General features: G+C 33.0%; 3 protein-coding genes across 5 annotated transcripts; 2 read left to right on the top strand and 1 right to left on the bottom strand.

The window, feature by feature from the left end:
• Window positions 1-769: 769 nt before the first annotated feature.
• On the top strand, window positions 770-3,881 carry LOC105638136 (beta-fructofuranosidase, insoluble isoenzyme CWINV1). Of its 3 annotated transcripts, XM_020680679.3 has the most exons (7): window positions 1,101-1,212; window positions 1,357-1,384; window positions 1,463-2,316; window positions 2,552-2,710; window positions 2,880-3,118; window positions 3,209-3,299; window positions 3,367-3,817. In XM_020680679.3, the coding sequence occupies exons 3-7, from the start codon at window positions 1,468-1,470 to the stop codon at window positions 3,571-3,573; spliced, it is 1,545 nt and encodes a 514-aa protein (XP_020536338.1). In that variant the 5' UTR covers window positions 1,101-1,212; window positions 1,357-1,384; window positions 1,463-1,467; the 3' UTR covers window positions 3,574-3,817. The 3 variants fall into 3 exon arrangements, with proteins under 3 accessions (XP_089580797.1, XP_089580796.1, XP_020536338.1); XM_089724670.1 differs by lacking the exon at window positions 1,357-1,384 and having other exon boundaries at window positions 775-1,212; XM_089724671.1 differs by lacking the exons at window positions 1,357-1,384; window positions 2,880-3,118; window positions 3,209-3,299 and having other exon boundaries at window positions 770-1,212; window positions 3,367-3,881.
• A 1,708-nt stretch (window positions 3,882-5,589) lies between these two features.
• Window positions 5,590-9,750, top strand: PM-ANT (Mitochondrial substrate carrier family protein). Its single transcript, XM_012221877.4, has 2 exons — window positions 5,590-6,546; window positions 8,722-9,750. Exons 1-2 carry the CDS (start codon window positions 6,199-6,201, stop codon window positions 9,352-9,354), a joined length of 981 nt encoding a protein of 326 aa, XP_012077267.1. The 5' UTR covers window positions 5,590-6,198; the 3' UTR covers window positions 9,355-9,750.
• Window positions 9,751-13,389: 3,639 nt separating this feature from the next.
• On the bottom strand, window positions 13,390-14,318 carry LOC105638133 (Thioredoxin superfamily protein). Its single transcript, XM_012221875.4, has one exon. The coding sequence runs from the start codon at window positions 14,224-14,226 to the stop codon at window positions 13,756-13,758; it is 471 nt and encodes a 156-aa protein (XP_012077265.1). The 5' UTR covers window positions 14,227-14,318; the 3' UTR covers window positions 13,390-13,755.
• Between the last annotated feature and the right edge of the window lie 6,091 nt (window positions 14,319-20,409).

Genomic DNA, 20,409 nt, shown 5'->3' with positions numbered 1-20,409 from the left:
TTTCTTAAAATTACTTAGTTTTTCTTTGATTATGATAATATTTTCGTTGACTAATCTTATTAGCATTTCAAATATTGAAAAACCTGAAAAATAACTTTTACACAAGTTATTTTCTAAAAATAAATGCAGCTTTAATTCTTTATTTTGTTTTTATTTTTCTTTTTGGACCCCGAAAGTAACATTCCTAGCTAGAAAGTAGAAACAGCGCATGCCAATGGGCTTTCATTCTCTGCTTCGACTACATTTGCTAAGATGCGCCTAAAACCAATAGAACATCTCGAAATCGGAAAACCACATTAATGATGGGCCCATTCGAGAACGGCCCAAACTACCCAATGGCGCGGTTTTTGTAAGTTGCGGGAAGATTAATTAAACTGAATTAAATCAGACCAAATCACATCTTTCTTTATTCAATAATAATTTAATTTACAAAAATTTTAAATTTTTTTCTTTATTTTTCTAATTTTTAATTTTTGTTATTGTTCTATATTTGATTGAATAATGTTTTTTAAGTTTAATAATTTATTCATAATAATTATGACTTTGAAGACCTAACCATATTATGTATCATTAAATATTGAGAGATCAATATAGTATTTTTGAAGTTTGGTTCCTGTCTATTCATATCTATATATTAAAGTCGAAATATAAAAAAAAAAAAAATTAAAATTTAGCACTTATTATGTGATATTTTATTTTTGTTTTTAGAATTTTTATTTTCTTATTTTATTGTTTCTGTTAATAGAACCACTTAAGGATGTTTTTTATGACTATGGACAACAAACATAAACTGACATTTATTTCAAAACATGGATTGTCAAGTTTGCTTCAGCACTTGTTCTTCCTTTTATTATGTTTTCTTGCAGATATCTGCTCAGTCATAAACATTGATTTATTATCTTTGATGTAAAGCTCTTAAATATTACTACAAACAAAAATTTCCAAGTGTCTGGTAGACCAATTAGGCTTATCCAAATTGTTAAGGACTTATTGGATTATTTCAGTGATCGCACTTGCGCTCTTTCATCGTCTTCCTCAAGATGGCAGCAAGTTTTGTTCTTGGATTGTTATGTCTTCTGTTTATTAATGGAGTTAAAACTGTGCCATCACACCAAGAAGTCAAGAATTTTCAATCTCAAACTTTTGTAGCGCCAGAAACCCAGCCTTATAGAACTTCCTACCACTTTCAATCTCCGAAGAACTGGCTTAACGGTATGTTTCTTATCTTGGCATGTCGGTTTAGCCTTTCTTAGTGTGTGTGTATATATATATATATATATATATCTTTTATTGCTGGAATCCATTTAATCTCTGTTTTTATCATTTTTATATGCTCTGGTGGTTGACGCACATAAGGGTGTCTCTGATTCTGCAGATCCCAATGGTAAGTTTTCAAATTTTAGAGTTTGTGATTTTATTGATTTTTGCAAATAATTTCATGATGTTCATCCATTTACTGCAGGCCCAATGTGGTATAAGGGATTTTATCATCTTTTTTACCAATACAATCCCCACAGTGCTCTATTTGGTAATGGTATGGTATGGGCACACTCTGTATCAAGTGACTTGGTCAATTGGGTTCATCTAAATCATGCCCTTTACCCATCAGAACCATTTGACATCACTAGTTGCTGGTCTGGTTCTGCTACGATCCTTCCTGGGGATATACCTGTTATTTTATACACTGGTATTGATGCCAATAATACACAGGTCCAAAACTTAGCAATACCCAAAAATCTTTCTGACCCATTTCTTGAAGACTGGGTAAAATATTCTCAAAATCCTCTCATGACTCCACCTGTTGGTGTTGAAGCTGACAACTTTAGAGACCCAACAACTGCTTGGTTGGGTCCTGATGGGAAATGGAATGTGATTGTTGGAAGTTGGAGCAATAATCAAGGAATGGCAATTTTGTATCAAAGTGGAGATTTTATTAATTGGAGGAAGTATAAAGATCCACTTTATTCAACAGAAAGATCTGGGATGTGGGAGTGTCCAGATTTCTTTCCTGTGTCTATTAATGGCACAAATGGTGTTGACGCTTCAGTCCTAAATCCAACTGTGAAGCATGTTTTGAAGGCGAGCTTCAATTCTCATGACTACTACATGATAGGAGCTTATGTCCCTGAGACAGAAAAATATATTCCTGACTCTGATTTAACAGGTACCGTAACAGATTTGAGGTATGACTATGGAAAGTTTTATGCTTCAAAGTCGTTCTTTGATAGTGTCAAGAATAGAAGGATATTGTGGGGCTGGGTAAATGAGTCTGATACCCCAGATGATGATATCAAAAAAGGATGGTCTGGACTTCAGGTGAGTTGAAATAACTGGAAATTCACTGTCTGTTTTATAGTTTAGGCATTGGTCAAATTTAGAGCTCTGCAATTTAAGGAAAGAGTTTAGCTCAATTAGTTGAATCGATATATTTATTGTACTACTTTTAAATGTTTGTGAATGAATATGTTTTGGTGGACTTATATTTCTAATTTTGACACTCACGGAATAATACATTCATGAACCTAAGTGTTATATGGAACTTGCATTGCAGGCAATTCCTAGGCAAATATGGCTTGATAGAAGTGGAAACCAATTAGTACAGTGGCCAGTGGAGGAAATTAACAAATTACATGATAAGCAAATTAATATCGAAAATAAGATACTTGATAATGGATCAACATTCGAAATTCAATACATAACTGCTTCACAGGTGAGTACTTTGAATTCCATTGGGCATTAAAAAGAAAAAGTAGATTCCAATTATCATTTTTATGATCCAGTGTTCTTTTTTTCTTCCCTTTCTTTTATGTCATTACTAGGAAGTTGAATTTCTTGCAATGGTTATACTTATAATCGGTTCTTCCTCATATCTTTAAAAGGCAGATGTAGAGATTGTATTTGAATTGCCAGAATTAGAAGAGGCTGAGTTCTTCAACCCTACTTGGGTTGATCCCCAAAAAATGTGTACAGATGCAAATGCAGCTGTCAAAGGTAGATTGGGGCCATTTGGTTTGTTAGCTTTAGCAACAAAGGACTTGACAGAGCAAACTGCAATATTCTTTAGGATTTTTAAAGGTCATAATGCATATGTAGTACTTATGTGCAGTGATCAAAGCAGGTTTGAATTAATCACTTTTGTTTCTCTTTCACAACCCAAATGTTACATGATTTGACTTTGAACTAATGAAAACAAAAAATGTGCTAATAGGTCTTCTCTAAGAGATGAGGTTGATAGAACCACATATGGAGCTTTTGTCAACATTAATCCCCAACATGAAAAGATTTCATTAAGAAGCTTGGTGAGTTAATTATTTTCATCCAATTAATGTTTGCCTTTTTATGTGATGTCTTGTTCATCTTTTGCAGATAGATCACTCGATAATTGAGAGTTTTGGTGGGAAAGGTAGAACTTGTATTACCAGCAGAGTTTATCCCAAGTTTGCTGTTAACAAAGATGCTCACCTGTATGTATTTAACAATGGAACTCTGAGTGTCACAATCTCAAGGTTGAATGCTTGGGGAATGAACAAAGCTGAGATCGAGAATAAAGAAAGTTTTAACGCATTATTTTGAAATGTGATGCTGCCTACATGGCATCAGCAGTATATCTCAGTCATAAATGTCATGAAAGGCAATTGATGTAAGATCTTCTGTGCTCCAGGGATCTGTTGAAAAAAGATGTGGTCATTTGTGCTAATCTACCCTCTAGATCCTCTAGTATATTTTCATCTTTAACCATTCGATGGCTTTGGGGTTTTTGTTCTTGGAGAACACCAATGCAATTCAATTTAAAGTTTGTATTTCAGCAGTAAGAAAATTTTTATCATTGAACCCAACAAACAACTGCAATAAAGCTAGGCAATTTATTGTTTGCTCAAAAACTTATTTCAACAAGAAGGAAATTTTATCATTGAACCTAATAAACAACAAAAAAAATATTGTGATCCCTTCTTGTTCATGTGGTTAACCATATAGTAATTGTGCTTATGAGCCTTCTATGTTGAATTCTGCATATTTTAACATATGCAGATGATTTCCGTTTGATTTTCCTTCAAAAATGGAATTATTCATGCATTCTCTATCTCAATGTGGAATTGAACTCATTTTACTTTTGGCATTCAACAGTGAGTAGCTTGTTACTTAAGAGAAGGTGCTTTTATAACTGTAGGTGACAGAATCAAATACTGATTTCCTGATTCAAGTTTCAGGATGTACTAAAATCTTGTTTTTGTCCTTCGATCCTCCAATAAAAACAGCTCAAAAGACATGCCATATTAGCCCCTGAGGAGTCTTTAAATACGTGCCTTTTCTTGTATTCTTAATGTCTATCTTGATCATAATTTCGACCCCGCATTTGCATTAAAATATTGTTTTATAGCAAGCTGAGTTAGACTACTGTATTCATGGAATATTTTGTTTACAGCTAATTGTTTTATAGTTATATTAACATCCTACTCAAATACCCAATTTTCTATTGTTTTTTGAGACTTTGTCTCTTTATCTTTTAACTTTCCACTTGAATTTTTATCAGGTCTTCTATCAGAATAAGGTTAGCACTTAGCAGAACCAAATGTGGTGCTCTGCTCTCACCAACAGGGATTCTCATTTTGTAAAGAAATTTCTTTTGTTCAACTTTAAACTTGCTGTGAAAAGTAGATAATCATCAAGACACAATATGGTCTTCAAAACTAAAGTTTATCAAAGAATGAGAATGTACAAAATGTTGGGAAAAACCAAATAGGCAAAACAATGTATGCATAATTATGGTAATTAGCCCAATCATTTAAATGTGCTAATTACCATGGTAAATGAAACAGATTTAGATTGTGAGTTGATGAAATTCTTGAATTCTTGTATTATCGTCCTCTTCATTGTTTTACTTGCAAAGTGTCTAACTTTATGGTGATACTTATATGTCCAATCAGGATTTTTTGTCAGAGAAAGGCTTGACAGAACCAGACTGGTGCTCTGCTCTGAGCCTCTCACCAGTATGGATTCCCATGGAGTAATTATTTTGACAAAAACTTTATTATATTCTCTGATATGATGCAATTTGTCTTTTTAACTCTTTATTCTTTTGTATATAGGCCATTCAACAGAAAGTTTTGGCGTTGAAGGAAGGAGTTGAGTAATTGACAATCAACCCCACTTCTCTATCCAGTCAAAAATGGTAGGCCTTGTTCAAAGAACTTATAATAATAAAATAAACTTCATTTTCTGCATTGTCCCTCCCATTGCAGAGTGCAGACAAGCAGTTCGATATTCATTTAAACCGTTTTCTGATTTTCGCAAATGGGTCGAGCTGTCATCAGACTACAAGATCAAAGGGCTTGGACCGACGACTATCTTGTAATGAGTCGATATGGTGAACTTGAGTTTAAGTCGGCTAATAATCGCAATATTGTATATTTTTATATAATCTCTAAAAAAAAAAAAAAGAACCTTTTGTCAATTCCCAACTTTGAAATAGATTATCTACATATACGCACGCAATCATCTGATAATCTTTTGTCCACTCATTTATGGATATGAAAACTGGACATGAAAATGATGCATGCTTTGATATTTTACTAACATTAGTATCACAATTAACAAAAATTCCATACAAGTACAACTATAAATATTAGAATTCATTCTCAAAAATCAAAAAGGATTTTAGCTATGGAATAAGATTCTGCATACAATGAACATGTTATAAATAAAATTATTTTCTTTGAAAAATAAATTCTAGAAAGTAGAAATAGCCCATAACATAGACTGGGGAAGCTTCATAGAGTTGCCCTATTTGAAAATGAATAGCGTAGCTTAAAAAGTTCGTTATTTTTCTATTCTCTCCCAAGAAACTAAAACCAACTATACAGAGAAAAGAAAAGGAGAAAGATTATCAAACCTTCTCTGATCTCAAGTTTCGATCGTCGATTATATACACAGAGAGATAGGAGAGAAAGGGATCATTTTTAAGGCGTTTCAGGACCTGAAAACCTCTAATCAAATGATTGCAGCAAGGTTATTGAAGAGTAGTGTCGCTCCCAAATGTTAATGTGTAATCATCGACTCTACCGGAAATACACTTTTTTGGTATTTACCCATCAAGAGTTTTGAAAAATGAGAGTGCTTTAGGGATTAGGAGGATATAGAAATATATAAATTCTATTCCATTATCTGTTTGTTTCCCCTTGAGAGGAATTTCTCAAAAGAATGAGCAGAGATGATGACGACCCAGGAGAACAGAGCAATGAAAGAAAACCACTCACAAAATCAAGGCCCTACAAATGGCTGACCAACTTCCAAAGAGATCTGATGGCGGGTGCGGTTATGGGAGGTGTGGTACACACCATCGTAGCCCCAATTGAGCGAGCCAAGCTGTTGCTACAGACTCAAGAGAGCAATCTGGCAATTGTGGGTAGTGGCCGAAGGAAATTCAAGGGCATGGTGGATTGCATCGCGCGTACGGTTAGGGAAGAAGGGGTTCTTTCTCTCTGGCGAGGCAATGGCAGTAGCGTCCTTCGCTACTATCCTTCTGTGGCACTCAATTTTTCTCTGAAGGTAATTTATCTCGTTAATTTTATTCTGTGCATGTAAGGTGTTTGATAAAATGTCAGTGCGAAAGGAATAGGTGAGGAGTACTTTCGAGTGCAAGTTTCCACAGTCGTCAGTCGCTGAGCAATTCTTATTTATTGATGGTCAAGTGATGGTCAAGTGTCGAGGTTCTAGCTTTTCTGTGAACCGGACATGACTTGTAATAAGTTGCGCAAAGAGGGAAAAAAATAAAAAAAACCTACTACCTATCAATTTTAAGCCTCGACAGTGCCTGTAATGTGTGTAAGGCCAATCTTGGACTGCTTTTCCTTCTGGTATAGTTCCATAAAAGTATTCTTTTGGCAAACTGTAAATCTACATATACTCATAGAAACCTCAAAGTCTCTACAGAAATCACTTGACCTTCTTGACAAGGATAGCCTTCCTACCCGTGGAAATCTGTAATAGCCTCAACACTTCTTTTCCCTTCCTGTCCTTATTGAAGCTGTTAGATAATCTCTTGCGCCTTCATTTGGTTTTTTTTTTTTTTTTTTTTTTTTTGGGGGGGGACCTTTTCTTCCTGCCAAAGCACAACCATTTCTATTTTAATCTTATTTGCTGTTTCATTTTTATTAATCAATTAGCATTTGGTGAACAATGATCAAAATGTTCAGTACATATTCTCTCAAATGGTGGTAGAGAATTAGATGTTTGTATATTCATTTTTTGAGATTGGTGGGTTACTTAAAGAATGGGCTAAAAGTTATTCTGTGATAGATGATTATCTAGAATAGGGAACTTTTATGTATGATATGAAAATTTTTATGGAGGTGTCCGATGGCAGTGTTCAGGCCTTAATGGTAAAACTGCTAAGTTTTGTGAAAGTAATCGTTCAAAGGGGTACATAGTCTGGTTACTGGTTTAGGGTGGTTTAAAAGAATTTTAAATCAAACTGTAAAATAACAGTTTGCAAATTCTCCAAACTGAACTGAGCTGCTTTAGTTATAAAATTGAACTAATAGATGGAGCATGTGAAAGTTTCTATCAAGATGTGGAATAAAATTTCCAATTATATCATACGAAAGGTGCCAGGGAAATTTCACAAAAATATTTATCTTAAGATAAATAATGGTATGAGAAGTAGAGGAATTGGTTATATTGAAATAAAGGACTGTTTAGGAGTATACTGGAGCAAATTGGAGGAATTTTCAATTCATATATTGCAAAATATGGTCCTAGACAGAGTAAAGTTGTTTGGAAAAGATCTCGCTGCTTAATAATTGGCAGTAGAGTTAAGTGTTTTATGAATGATAACACAACAATATGGCTGTAAAATTTGATAATTAACACAGCAGTTGGTTTTGGAGAAATTCTCAGAATTTGATTCAGGAATAACAGATAAATATAAATAGAATGAAATGTTTAGATGTTCATTCTGGAATTAAAATGTCACAGGCAATTAGTATTAATGTCTAAAACGAATGTTTGACATAATAAGTTGTTATTCAAGAGATAGTTAGACACAGTGGCACTCTGGGAAAATTATCAATTGTTCTTTAGCAAGGAATGATCTGAAAATGACCCAATGAATTTTAGGAATAGCTCTTCATTAAAGGTTATGCTATATTGTTTAAGATACATTAAAGACAAGTAGTTAAATGGAAGTTTAATTTAAGCATTATTTGACTTGAGAAGATGTGAAAGGTGATACTGAATGTCTTAAAGGCTAATAAAGCATTCCACCTGTTTACAAGTGAAATCCTTTTAGGGTTTAGTAATGCTCATTTAGAATTGGTGATACGAGAGCGAGCAGAACCTTTTTCTTTGTGCATGAAGTTAGTTGCTCCCCATGCTGTATCAGCTTATTTCAGGACTGACCCTGGGGGGATGGGTTGATAGAGCTGATTTCATGTTCAACTTAAATTTTGGGATATTGAAACTGAAGTTTGACTTGGAGAAAGTAATTTAGTGGCCACTCGATAGCCAATTCAAAACTATCAATGTTCATGACAGAAATAAATCTACAAAAATGTGATCAAACATGATAAGATGTTTGAGAACCAATTTGACTTGGAACATTGAACTACTTGATGCTGCGATCAGTGATGTAAAAGTTCCAAGCAAATCATTCCAATCTTTATTTGGTCATCTTATGTTATACTGCAATGATTGTATGGTCTTAAAGTACTACTTTGCCTGCAGGATCTATATAGAAACATGTTGAGAAATGGCAACCATCAAGACGGTCATTTCTTGTCTGGTGCATCTGCCAATTTCATTGCGGGGGCTGCAGCTGGCTGCACAACGCTAATCTTAATCTATCCACTTGATATTGCACACACCCGACTTGCTGCTGACGTAGGAAAAACAGATGTTCGTCAATTTCGAGGGATCTACCATTTCCTATCTACCATATGCAAGAAAGATGGGATTCGAGGAATTTACAGAGGGCTTCCTGCTTCTTTCCATGGGATGATAGTTCATCGGGGACTATATTTTGGGGGCTTCGATACAATTAAGGAGATGATGTCTGAAGATGCTAAACCTGAATTGCCGTTATGGAAGCGCTGGGTGGTGGCGCAAGCAGTCACAACATCTGCTGGATTGTTGTCATACCCATTAGACACAGTTCGGAGGCGGATGATGATGCAATCTGGCATGGAACAACCAATGTATCACGGCACTGTTGACTGCTGGAAGAAAATTTACAGAACAGAGGGAGTGGCTGCATTTTATCGCGGGGCACTGTCGAATATGTTTAGAAGTACTGGGGCTGCCGCCATATTGGTTTTGTATGATGAGGTGAAGAAATTCATGAAGTGGGGTGGATTGTAACAGGAAGCTTTTCTATTTTGTTTACTTTTTTTTTATTTTTAACACGAGAAGACTAGAGTAGAATGAGGTTATGTTAAGAGCATTACAGAAGGAAAATCTTGTAAAGTGCAGAAAGAGTTCTACACAGCTAACATATAAACACATGTCCTAGCTGAAGTTGGTTTGCCATATCACCTTTTGAAGCTCTGGCAATTCACCCTTTGATTTGATTTTATTTATTTTTTTGTCAACAAATAAAGAACAGAATGTGGTTAATTAGTCTACATGGGTTTCTATACAATTGATCCTCTTATTGTTAATCTTTGAGCTGTATTCCTATTTGGGATAGTGTTATTTTTGGTACCTGTACTCTTGTCTTTTCTTTCTATTATGGTGTATGAATGCGAAATTATGAGATTGAGTGTCTAGATTTACTTTTTTTTTTTTTTCTTTTCAATTCCGTATCTCTTGATGATATGGACAAATGGAATATCTAAAAGAGACTAAGTGAGATTCACATATGCATCCTTTTATGTGGCTTGACATTTAATCCGTTTAAACTGTTAAATGTGGAAATGACGCTGATATATAATCCATGTAACCCTTGAACTAGATTTTTTTATTTTAAATGGATTTTAACCTGTGATGAGAATTAAAAGCTGTGATCTTGCCATCTATTTAGCATTTACTAGTTAGATTGAACTTTAATAATACTTGTAGTAGTGGTGGAAACTAAAATAAAAACAACAATAACACAACTGAATTATTGGAGAAAAAATTATGTCAGTAGTGGTGGGTTCATATTAGATGGCGGAAAAGAACAAGGGAAAGAAGAATATACCATGGGCTCCAATGTCTAAGTGCAATGTCTAGCTGGACTTTCTCAAAAAAAAAAAAAAAAAAAAATCAATCTGTTAATATCACAAAAAATGTTAAATTTCGTTTTCTAACCAATCAAAAGGAATCTATTCATACAAATTAAATAAAATGCAAGAAGTGAAATTAAATATTCTTGTAATTTGATTTCCAAAGAGAAAAAATTCATCATCTATAGATTTATCAACCAGTCCATGATGTTATTTTGTTCGAAACTGTTTAGTTTCAGTTTTTTTTCCTCTCTTTTTTGAAACAGAAGGTTATAGATTGATGTATGTGGCAGTTGGTGATTGGCTGGCCAACTATCTGGGGAAGGCATTAACTGGAGGGTGGAAATGACACCAATACAAGGGTTGGAATGGTAGGGCAAGTTCGTTTTTTTTATAAGTCAATGAATCAAAATATTATTATAATAAAAATAGCGTATCATTTAATTAATGAAATTTTTTAATATTACAAAAGTGATTCAGTACACGAAATATTATATATTTGTAAATTTGGAAGAGAGTTATTTGTAATATTAAAAATATTCTGTTTGATCTAAAAGTCATAAATTCGAATCAAATGGAGTAATTTTTAATATCATAATAAATAAAAAAAAGTTCTTCATTTTAATAATTTAGTTTTAAATTTTTTTTTTAAATATTAGAATCAATTAAATTAGTTCTTTTTGACACAAGAGTGTATGGTTTACAGTTAAAACCAAAATTTGGAGGTATTATTATAAAAATTGTGCAGGTAAAGTGGGAGCCCCATAAATAAATAAATAATAAAGAAAAGGCAAAGGCAAGTGAAGCAAACCATGACTTCACCAATTTAAAAAAAGCAAAAAAAAAAAAAGAAAGAAAGAAAATAATATGCTTTTGCAACTTTTTTTGTCTTTGGAATGAGAGAGAGAGAGAGAGAGAGAGAGAGAGTTTTAGGCAAAGTGAAAACCTCAAAACCCTACCATTAAGGAACTTTCAGTGGGGTACTTTGGATTTGCCTAATTCTCCCCTTTTTCGTTTTTGCTCTTATAAAAATATTAATTATGTCTAAACAAAACACAAAATGGGTTTCAAATTAAGAAATAGTTGGACTTTATTTATTATTATTTTAATGTTTTTATAGAGAGAAAGAATCTACTTGTGATTCTTCTTACGGTAGGATGTAAAGATTCTGGATGGGTCCCAGAAGTAGTGTTACATCAAGACCATTGCATGTCTGCCATGTGTATTACTTAAGTAAATAAATAAATAAATAAATAATAAAAAAGTGAAACCGCACTCTTATTACTATTAGTTATCATTATTAGTAGGATCGTGGTTGCAAAAATTGGAAATTGTGGTTGTGGTTTGTTGATGTTATTGTCATCATCACTTGTGGGTTGTCTTTTCCAAGCCCAAAGGAAATGGGTCCCATTTACCTTTAAGTGGGTTTAAGTGTTTTTTTTTTTTTTTTTTTAATTATTATATAATTAAAATATATAATAAGTGATCTTATAAAATATACCCTTAATTAACTTTACTTTCATATTAATCATAATTAACCCGAATCCCTTCTTTTACCTTAATTGGAAAAGATCTTTCAAAGAGTTATTACCACCTTTGATTATCAATAAAATCTCTTAGAATTGATTTTAGAAAAGGATATATATACACATTTATGTAGGCTGACTCCAAATTGGAGACAATCGATGAATATTCTATTAATTGAATTTATTATTATTATTATAGTATGACTGAGGGAGGGACAATTGATAAGATATAAACATTATCATAAATTAACTGATTTAATACATAAATTTAGAATAAGAAACCAATGATTAAGCGAAAGCAATCTATAGATATATGAAGTAAAATTCGTAATTTAACTTAATGTAATTAACTGTAATTGGTAAAAAAGTAGGCACCAGGCAAGCACACAAAAAGTAATGTTCCACGTGGCCATCGATAAGTGTAGGGAGGGTCACAATCCAAAAATAACTGGATGGAGGAAATATGAGGCTGTCAGGTAGTTGAAGGTGCAGCCAAGCCATACCACGACAGACAGTCCCCTTGCACAAAATGTCTCATGGCATGCTGACAAATTTTGCCTCCATAATTTTAAGCACTCTTTTTTATCATTTTCCCAAAATTGAACCATCTAAAACCACAAACACAAACACAAACTCATCCAATAATTTCTACCACTTCAGTTACACGTACATATATTAGTTTCATTTTAGAATCATTCTTATGCGTCCATATGACATATAAAGGAACAAAACAAAACTAAAATGATTAAATTTTAATATTAGGGACCCTTTAGCAAAATTAGCTATTTTGATAACCCATTAAGTGTTTAAATAATTTTTTATAAAACATTAAAAACTACAAATTAATTGAGTTAACGTTTTATAAAACGTTATTTTAATCTCTAAAAATAATTTAAACGCTACTTTATCCGACACTATAAAAAATAATCTATAATTAGAACGCTGAAAACTACTTAAAAAAAAACTGAATTCGGCTCAAATGTCAATCCGCTCAAACCATTAGTGCTTCTTTCAACATTCTTTATTCTTATTCTTATCCCATGGTTTCTCTTAAAACATTCAAGTTGAATTGATTTCTCACCCCATGTTTAATGTCTCTTAAAGTAGTATTTTCTTTCACTTTCTTGTATTGAATTCAACTTAATCTTTTAATACTCTTATCAAAAGAAAAATCTTTAAAAGAAATGGAGATCAATTAAAAATTACCATGAAATAGTACTTCTTCTTCTCCTATTACTTTAGAAGTAGGCTCAAAAATCATATAATAGAGTAATCCAGAAAAAAAAAAAAAATGTGTATAAGTATGAGATGGTAAAAGGTCAAATGGAAAAGCGAGGCATGATTTTAGAAGATTACCTTTGCAATAATTGCAAAGAATTTTATCAGAACATCTGACAGTGCCACTCAACCTCGTCATTGTCATCAAATGCTCCCAAAAATTTTTTCTTTACCCTTACCTAAAATCAATCTATACTTAACCATTTAACAACTCTGCCCACCAAGCCAACACAAAAACAAACCCAGAGAAAAAAAAATCAAATACATCCAACGGCTTTGATTGCTCAATTATTGGTCTTGGATTGGACCCCACCTTCTACTTTGATTCTTTCTTTCTTTCTTCTAGTCTAACCAGATCAATTTCAATCCCCAATAACAACAAAATCTATTCATAATTTAATTTTAATTGATGATCTCTAATGGAATTAAAAACAGATAATTAAACAAGCATACTAGGGCATAATCATGGACACTTTTCTTCTTCTTCTTCTTCTTCGTCTTCATCTTCTTCTTCTTCTACTACTACTAATTAATCAAATGGCCCATCTCTATCTTTCAGTATTTGACCATCAAATAGTGAACAAGATAATAATTAAACAGAAAAGTTATTCCTGCCTAGCCAATTTATCTCCACTTACAGTAATAGAGAAAATCCCAAATCTAACATTAAATTACATATTTTCGATCTTCTTTTTGGCTTTTTTAAGTTGTATATTTTATGATGAAGATGATATATCATATGATATAGAATATCATACCCACAGAGCGCCAACTTCGACGAGTTTGGGGACGAGGTGGTTGCTGAGGTGGAGAGCGACGAGAGACTCGAGGCCACCAACGCAGGTTCCGCCAATGAAGAGGGCGGGAACGAGATTGCGAGGCGAGTCGCTGTCGTGAGAGGGAGGTGGTGGCGGAAGAGCGGAGATCTCGTTGTCATCTAACTCGATGACGGTGGGATGAACACCGACGGTGGCGAGTAGCTTCTTCATGACGTGGCACATGCAACAAGAGGATCGAGAGAATATGATGACCGGATGTTCCGATATAAGGCGTTGGATTCGCGTCTCGGCGGATTCAGCGGCGTCGATGGATAGAGAAGAGGAAGAAGAGGAAGAGGAGGAAGAAGCAGAAGAGGAGTTGGTGGCGGTGCTAGTTGGAGGAGGAGGAGGAGGAGTGAGGTCGAACCGGACGACGTCGTTGGAACAACGTCGTAGTCCTTGCATCGCCAGTTAATAAGTTTTGTAGAGAGAGAGAGAGAGTGTATCTGGGAGAGTGTTGATGTCAACGGGGCCAAGTGGGAGTATTGAGGGGAGGAGCTTATTATTTATAAATGAGAGGAGGGTGAGGGTGGGGTTGCTTACATCACAAAGTACTGTATTGCATTTGCACTGCTTTTTTTTTTTTTTTTTTTTTCTTTTTATTTTTTTATTTTTTTTGTTGGGATCAATGCTTGTGGGATTGTTTTCCACTTTTACAGCCCACGCGCTAATAGTATAATAAATGCGTACGTGTCATGCTACAAAATCCGAGTGAGAGAGATGGGATGGATGGGCGTTGGGTAATGGTTCTTTTTCTTTAATGCTGATTCAATTTCAAAATAAGCATGGTATTTTTAGGTCCGCATATCATTAATAGAGTTAAAAAGAGAAAATACTCTAGAGATAAATGCATTGCTCTTTAATTTGGAAATCAGAAAATCCCTTTCATGTTTTAATATACTTATTTATAATACAATTTAGACTGTAATTGACCGCATGACATATATAGTAAAAATCTTAACTATGAATGACAAGTAAAAATCTCGGTACTTTAATGACTCTGTTTGACTGAACGTTACATTGAGCGTTACACTTATTCAAATGAGATTAAATATTATTCGGACTTGACTAATTGCTCGGCCTCTTGTGTTGCTCGGACTTTGACTTTGCTCAATTCAGATCCTATTCCTATCAATAATTAATAGTTTAAATTCTATAAAAATTAATTTATAAAATGTCTATTTTTCTTTATAATTAAATTAAAGGAGTAGTTAAAATATACTTATATTATGAGTAGAATATTAAATAAATAAAGGTCAATTAAAAAATATTAAAAATCATTATTTGTCCCCAATTTAATATTATTACCTTGTAATAATAATTTATTTGAAGGCCACTATTTTATGGAAAAATTCAATTTAATTGTTTTGTCAAATACATGATGTTCTATATATGAAGACATAGTTTATGTATGACATGATAATATATTTTAGGTTCGAATTTTCCTTTTCAATATTATTTTTTATTTCAAATTAATCATGATTCTAGATTGAAAAACCAGTTCCCATAGTTTTGATTCTACAAAATAAGAACTGAAACTAAATAATAATACAAAATTATGATTATAATGTAAAATTAAGAATTATTAAATGCATTTTAATTTTGATTTTGACTAATTTAATTTTTATTTTGTTTCAATTTAAAATCCAAGCACGGTCATGCCTATCAATAGTTTTAATCGCGATAATAACAAAAGCTTGAAAAGGGCAGGAAGAAAGAGAGATTTTAATCTCACTTTTATAATAAACACTTAAAAAAAAAAAAAAAAATCAGTCAGACTTTGTAAACTAATAAGGGAAGAAAGAAATGTGAATGCTTTGGGCGTGAAGTTCACGAGGGAGGAAGACCGTGAGAGGGCCAAAATCTGTGGTCACGTAACAAGGTGGTTCGGAAATACAGGACATTTGCCGGAGGAGAATCGTGGAGCAGTCACATGGGGATGAGGCGTGGTGGTGATTATATAGTAAATGAACCTTACGTCACATTGACTTAGACGTGGAACCACAAGATTGAACCGTGACGTTACCAAAAGACCCTATTGTCCTCCTAATGCACACAGCAGTAGTTTACCCTATCTTTTTCAGAAAAGAAAAAATAAATCGAAAAGAAAAAACTGACGTGGACTAAACTGCTGTGATTGTGGGGACCGGGGCTCATGATTCATGACATAATCATCGGAATGGAATTACACTTTCCTCGTCATCCTGACGTTCCCTGATCGACACGTGGCGTTTGATTTAAACTTTCCTTCAGGCATGGAGATTGTGGGCTTCGAGAGTGGGCCCAATTCCACTTTTGGGTCTGCATGAATCTAGCCAATGGAGGAAGTCCACGTGGACGTGGGTTTGTCATCATGCGATGATAGAGTGGTGATTGGGTGGGAGCTTTTGGGGGTGGACCCTACCGTCATTAATCTGAAGTGAAGGATGGGTTAAAGATGGACCGTTGATGGTGGCAAATATGGTGTCTGCCACATGGTTGTGATGCATGAGTTGGGAAGGATTGCATCACCATCTTAGAGGAGCCAAAAGCTCACACTGTCCTCTTTCGTAATTTTGTTCTCCAAAACACAATTATCACTCCCAACAACACCTATTTATACATGTAATTTATAATTCTTCATACTATTATTCGTATTTATGATAATTATTGTGTAATTTTAGTTTATTATATGATTTGTAATCTCTGCGTATTCGCATTTTAAATTCTTTATGAGCCACAAAAAAAAAAAAAAAAAAAAAAGGAAAAAGAAAGAAATACCAGTATGGGAATTAGAAGAAGCAGTATATACCTTTCATTCGAAGATCCAAAACCAAAGTAGCCATGAATTTGATTAGTCAATTGATTGCATAATGGACCAAAAATTATAATGTGCGACGGGCACTCCCTTTTTCCGCATAATGGCGGATCCAACGAATAGATTCTGTACTACATTCCACATATTTTGTAAAAGATGAAAAATATCTTCAATGAAATGTCACAAACTCATGATTTCTCATATTTAAAAATTATAAATTGACTCCTTATTATGGTTGAAATTTAAATACAAGACTTCATGGACCATATACCAAAGTATAACTTAAATGATAACAATAGATATTTGATCACTATTGATCAAATAGACCTAACAATAGATTCAAGTACGGATTCACTCTCTCAATATTCGAAAAAAAAAAAAAAAAATCTTATCTTGATACTCAAAAAAAAAATTCAATGGACCAATAGAAGACTTGTTTAATAAGATTTGTTTTCTACTAAAAGTAAAACTTAATGTTAAACCAACATCAATATCAATGGAGTATATAAAATCCCATAATAAAAAATTTTTAATGTCAGCAAATTAATATTTGATCACTATTGGCATGTTATAAAAAGGTGTTACTAATTATATTTTTACATATAAAATTTATGTTAAAAAGGTTTGCAAATATAATCTTTTTAACAAGAGCACACATAGACCAGCAAAATTTGAATATGTTTAAGATGCTTGCTTTGGCAACTAGGGAAGAATTTGACGTCACACATGAATGGTTGGCGGACACGAGCCTAACAAACAAGTTGCCGTTTTCTGAAAAATTAGTGAAAGATAATGTTAAATGACAAGACTGACCTAATAATAGCTTGATTTCATCTTCTCCAATCTACACTAGGTCTGCTCAGTTGGCTATAGTATGACTGTAAACAAGCTGAGCCAAGCTCTGTTTAGCTCAGTTTTAGTTTGATAAAAGGCTCAAATTTGAAAAATTATTCCTTTAAATACTCAGAATTTGAGTTTGATGGAGCTCAGTTAATTGCTTATGGAATAAGGTTTCTTTTCGAGTCCAACATCTAACAGCTCACAAGAGCCTTAGCTCATTTACAACTATTCAGAAAGTGGTGAGCATGGATAAGGTAAAATGTGGATATATGAAAAGTCGAAAGTTTGGAAATGGTCTGTCATGATTGACATCAGCGAAAACAGAATCTGTTGCTTTGATTGATAATTAAATGGAGGTTGTGAGGCTATTAGGAAAGTAAAAGGAAAAGCTGAATTGGATGGCACAGAGAAGTGAAATGGCAGGCAACCTATTTTACTTTCTTTCTTCTTTCTTTTTTTCCCTGTTGTAATAAAAAGTTGGATCTGACGATGTCTATTACATATGCAAAGTGCAAAGCAAAGAACGCTTTCTTGTTTGTTGTTCCTTGTTGCTGTACTTGCCAGTTTAATTTAATTTAATACTTCTTATTGTTACAAAATTTTTTTTTAAAAAAAAAAAAAGATAATCCTTTCATCTGTATCAAAAGGAAGAGAGCCGCGTTTCAGATATTTATCCAAGTTAAAAAAATTAACTACTGTGTTTTTTCCCCTCTAGGGTAATACTGAGGAAGGAAGTGTAATATTTTGGACTGAACTTAGTAATAATATTCGATCTCATGGATAGTGTAATATTTTTTTACGGATAATTAGTTTTAGTATATTGATTCGACGCGAACATGATTTAATATAATTTTAATAAATTAAGGATACTGAAAAAAATTTAATGGTTACTGGATCCCGTAACCAGTAATTAATCCAATTAATGCAAGAGCCGCTATAATTGACTTGTATGAAAAGGACAAGGAGCATAGACACGTAAGGTTATTTTTATCACCATACTCAGCAACCTACATTATCACGCATCATTTGCTTTTTTTTTTTTTTTTAATTACAAAGATAAATTTAGTTACATTAAAAAAATAAATGAGAAATTAAGCTCGAATAAGTACATGCAAATAAGGAAAGCACATCCACATGCCCGTACCTTCCAGAAACCGGTGACTCGGGTGACACGAAAAAAGTGTAAATTCGTATTCGCAACCATACCCGGATCCGCAATTCCTCGATAGCTTCGGTACGATGGTGCACATCATTCCAGCACCGCCCCATCCGGAGATGGATGAAGCCTTATTATTAGGCTGTCGGAGCCGCTGGGTTTGCTTAAACTGGTATATTAGGTCGTTGACTGACAGTTGACGGTGACACATGGGTGACGCCATCTGATGTGACAGTGGCAGGTCATGGAGGGGTCCAAATGACGCCACGATCTGAATCTTTGTCGGCTCATAAGTGGCTGTTTGTTTCTTTTTACTGATGGTTCAAAACAGGGTATCTTACTCTTAATAAATATCAACCGTACACGTGGCAGATGTGGAGTGGTGGGGCCTTTTGCGTGCGTGAAAAATCTTGATCACTCAACCAGGTTGTATCGGGTAAGATTGTTAACCATAAAATGAGACTATCGGTGAATGTATAAATCTCACGGTAATCTAAATTTTGTGAGACACGTATTATATTTTCGAAGTTATGAAATTTCGTAACATTATATCTTTTTCTTTATTAACATTAATAATTTTTGGATGTTTTTAGCTTTTATGTATAAAATATTTATTTGATTTATGGTTAGTATAACATTTGAAATAATAATTTTTATTTTTTTATAAGTATTTAATCGATTTAATTTTAAATTTTAATTATTTAATAAAATAATCTTTACAAGTTAAAATATTTAACAGATATAATTTTATAAATTGAAATATTCATTGAGTTAAAATAAAAATTAAAAGTGTCACGAGATCTTTTAAATAAATCACACGTGTAAATTTATGTATTAAACGTATATATTTCATTCTAATTTAATTATTATGTACGTGAGATGTGTATAGGCAGGTGTGAAACCTATAATTAAACATCACTTTAAATAAAATAAAAATGATTAAAATTTAATAAAAATTGAAAATAAAATGAGCTAAATTATTAAAACCGAATTGATTTAGTTAATTTAAGTAATTGTTTTCTCACTTTAAATCATACATGTTAGGAGAGCTATTGAAAACTTTTGAGTAGCATTAGTCGAGATTGGAATTATGAAAGTGGCACTTGAGAAAAAGATATCCAGGCTAAGTGGGCAAAAGGATCTCATGTAAGTCTTAATTATTCAATATATAATAAAAGATTCCCATTAATTCTAGAATCTTGTTACTTTAGTTTGTTGTACACTTTTCACATTGGAGATTCAGTTTTCTTTTGCTCTCAAGCCATATTAGCATATTAGTATATGAAATAAAAAGTTGTTAAACATATGAGGAAAGTATCATTTAAATATTGCTAGAAAATGTATGTTTAGATAATTGATGCTTGTTTGTTAATTTTGAAAATTTAATAATTAAAATAAGTAAAATTTATTTTTAATAAATATTCTAAACATAATACTTTTTTTCAACAAAACAATAATTCAAAAATTTCTTTTTAAAGTATATAAATAGGCTGGGTTTATAAATTCTTTAGAAAGAAAGAAAGAAAGCATATGAGGATGCTATTGAATAATGTTTTGTTTATTTTGTTTTTGAATGAAGAAATGGCAGGGATCCATCATATCATGTAGAGCACTTGTAATGGGCAGCAAAATGAGGTTGTCACCTTGATGGTCTAATCATAGTAAAAGACAGAGTGTGGTAGGCCTATTTCTTTAACCTTTTGACATTTATTCATAATCTCCAATTAGGTTTGATTTTACTTTACTTTTGATATATAAACCTTTTTTTTTTGGAAAAAAAAAAAAAAAAAAAATT

The sequence above is a fragment of the Jatropha curcas genome, chromosome 8 (assembly GCF_041381405.1).
Source record: "Jatropha curcas cultivar XTBG-Jc1 chromosome 8, XTBG_Jcur_1.0, whole genome shotgun sequence".
NCBI classification, from domain to species: domain Eukaryota; kingdom Viridiplantae; phylum Streptophyta; class Magnoliopsida; order Malpighiales; family Euphorbiaceae; genus Jatropha; species Jatropha curcas.
This window is presented reverse-complemented; position numbering and strand designations above follow the sequence as displayed.

Excerpts from the sequence above, each read along its gene's own strand:
- PM-ANT (XM_012221877.4), top strand. The coding sequence starts at position 6,199 with ATGAGCAGAGATGATGACGACCCAGGAGAACAGAGCAATGAAAGAAAA. Across the intron at positions 6,547-8,721 it reads CACTCAATTTTTCTCTGAAG|GATCTATATAGAAACATGTT; the intron begins GTAATTTATCTC and ends CTTTGCCTGCAG.
- LOC105638133 (XM_012221875.4), bottom strand. The coding sequence starts at position 14,226 with ATGCAAGGACTACGACGTTGTTCCAACGACGTCGTCCGGTTCGACCTC.
- LOC105638136 (XM_089724670.1), top strand. The coding sequence starts at position 1,041 with ATGGCAGCAAGTTTTGTTCTTGGATTGTTATGTCTTCTGTTTATTAAT. Across the intron at positions 2,711-2,879 it reads AATACATAACTGCTTCACAG|GCAGATGTAGAGATTGTATT; the intron begins GTGAGTACTTTG and ends TATCTTTAAAAG. Across the intron at positions 3,300-3,366 it reads AGATTTCATTAAGAAGCTTG|ATAGATCACTCGATAATTGA; the intron begins GTGAGTTAATTA and ends CATCTTTTGCAG.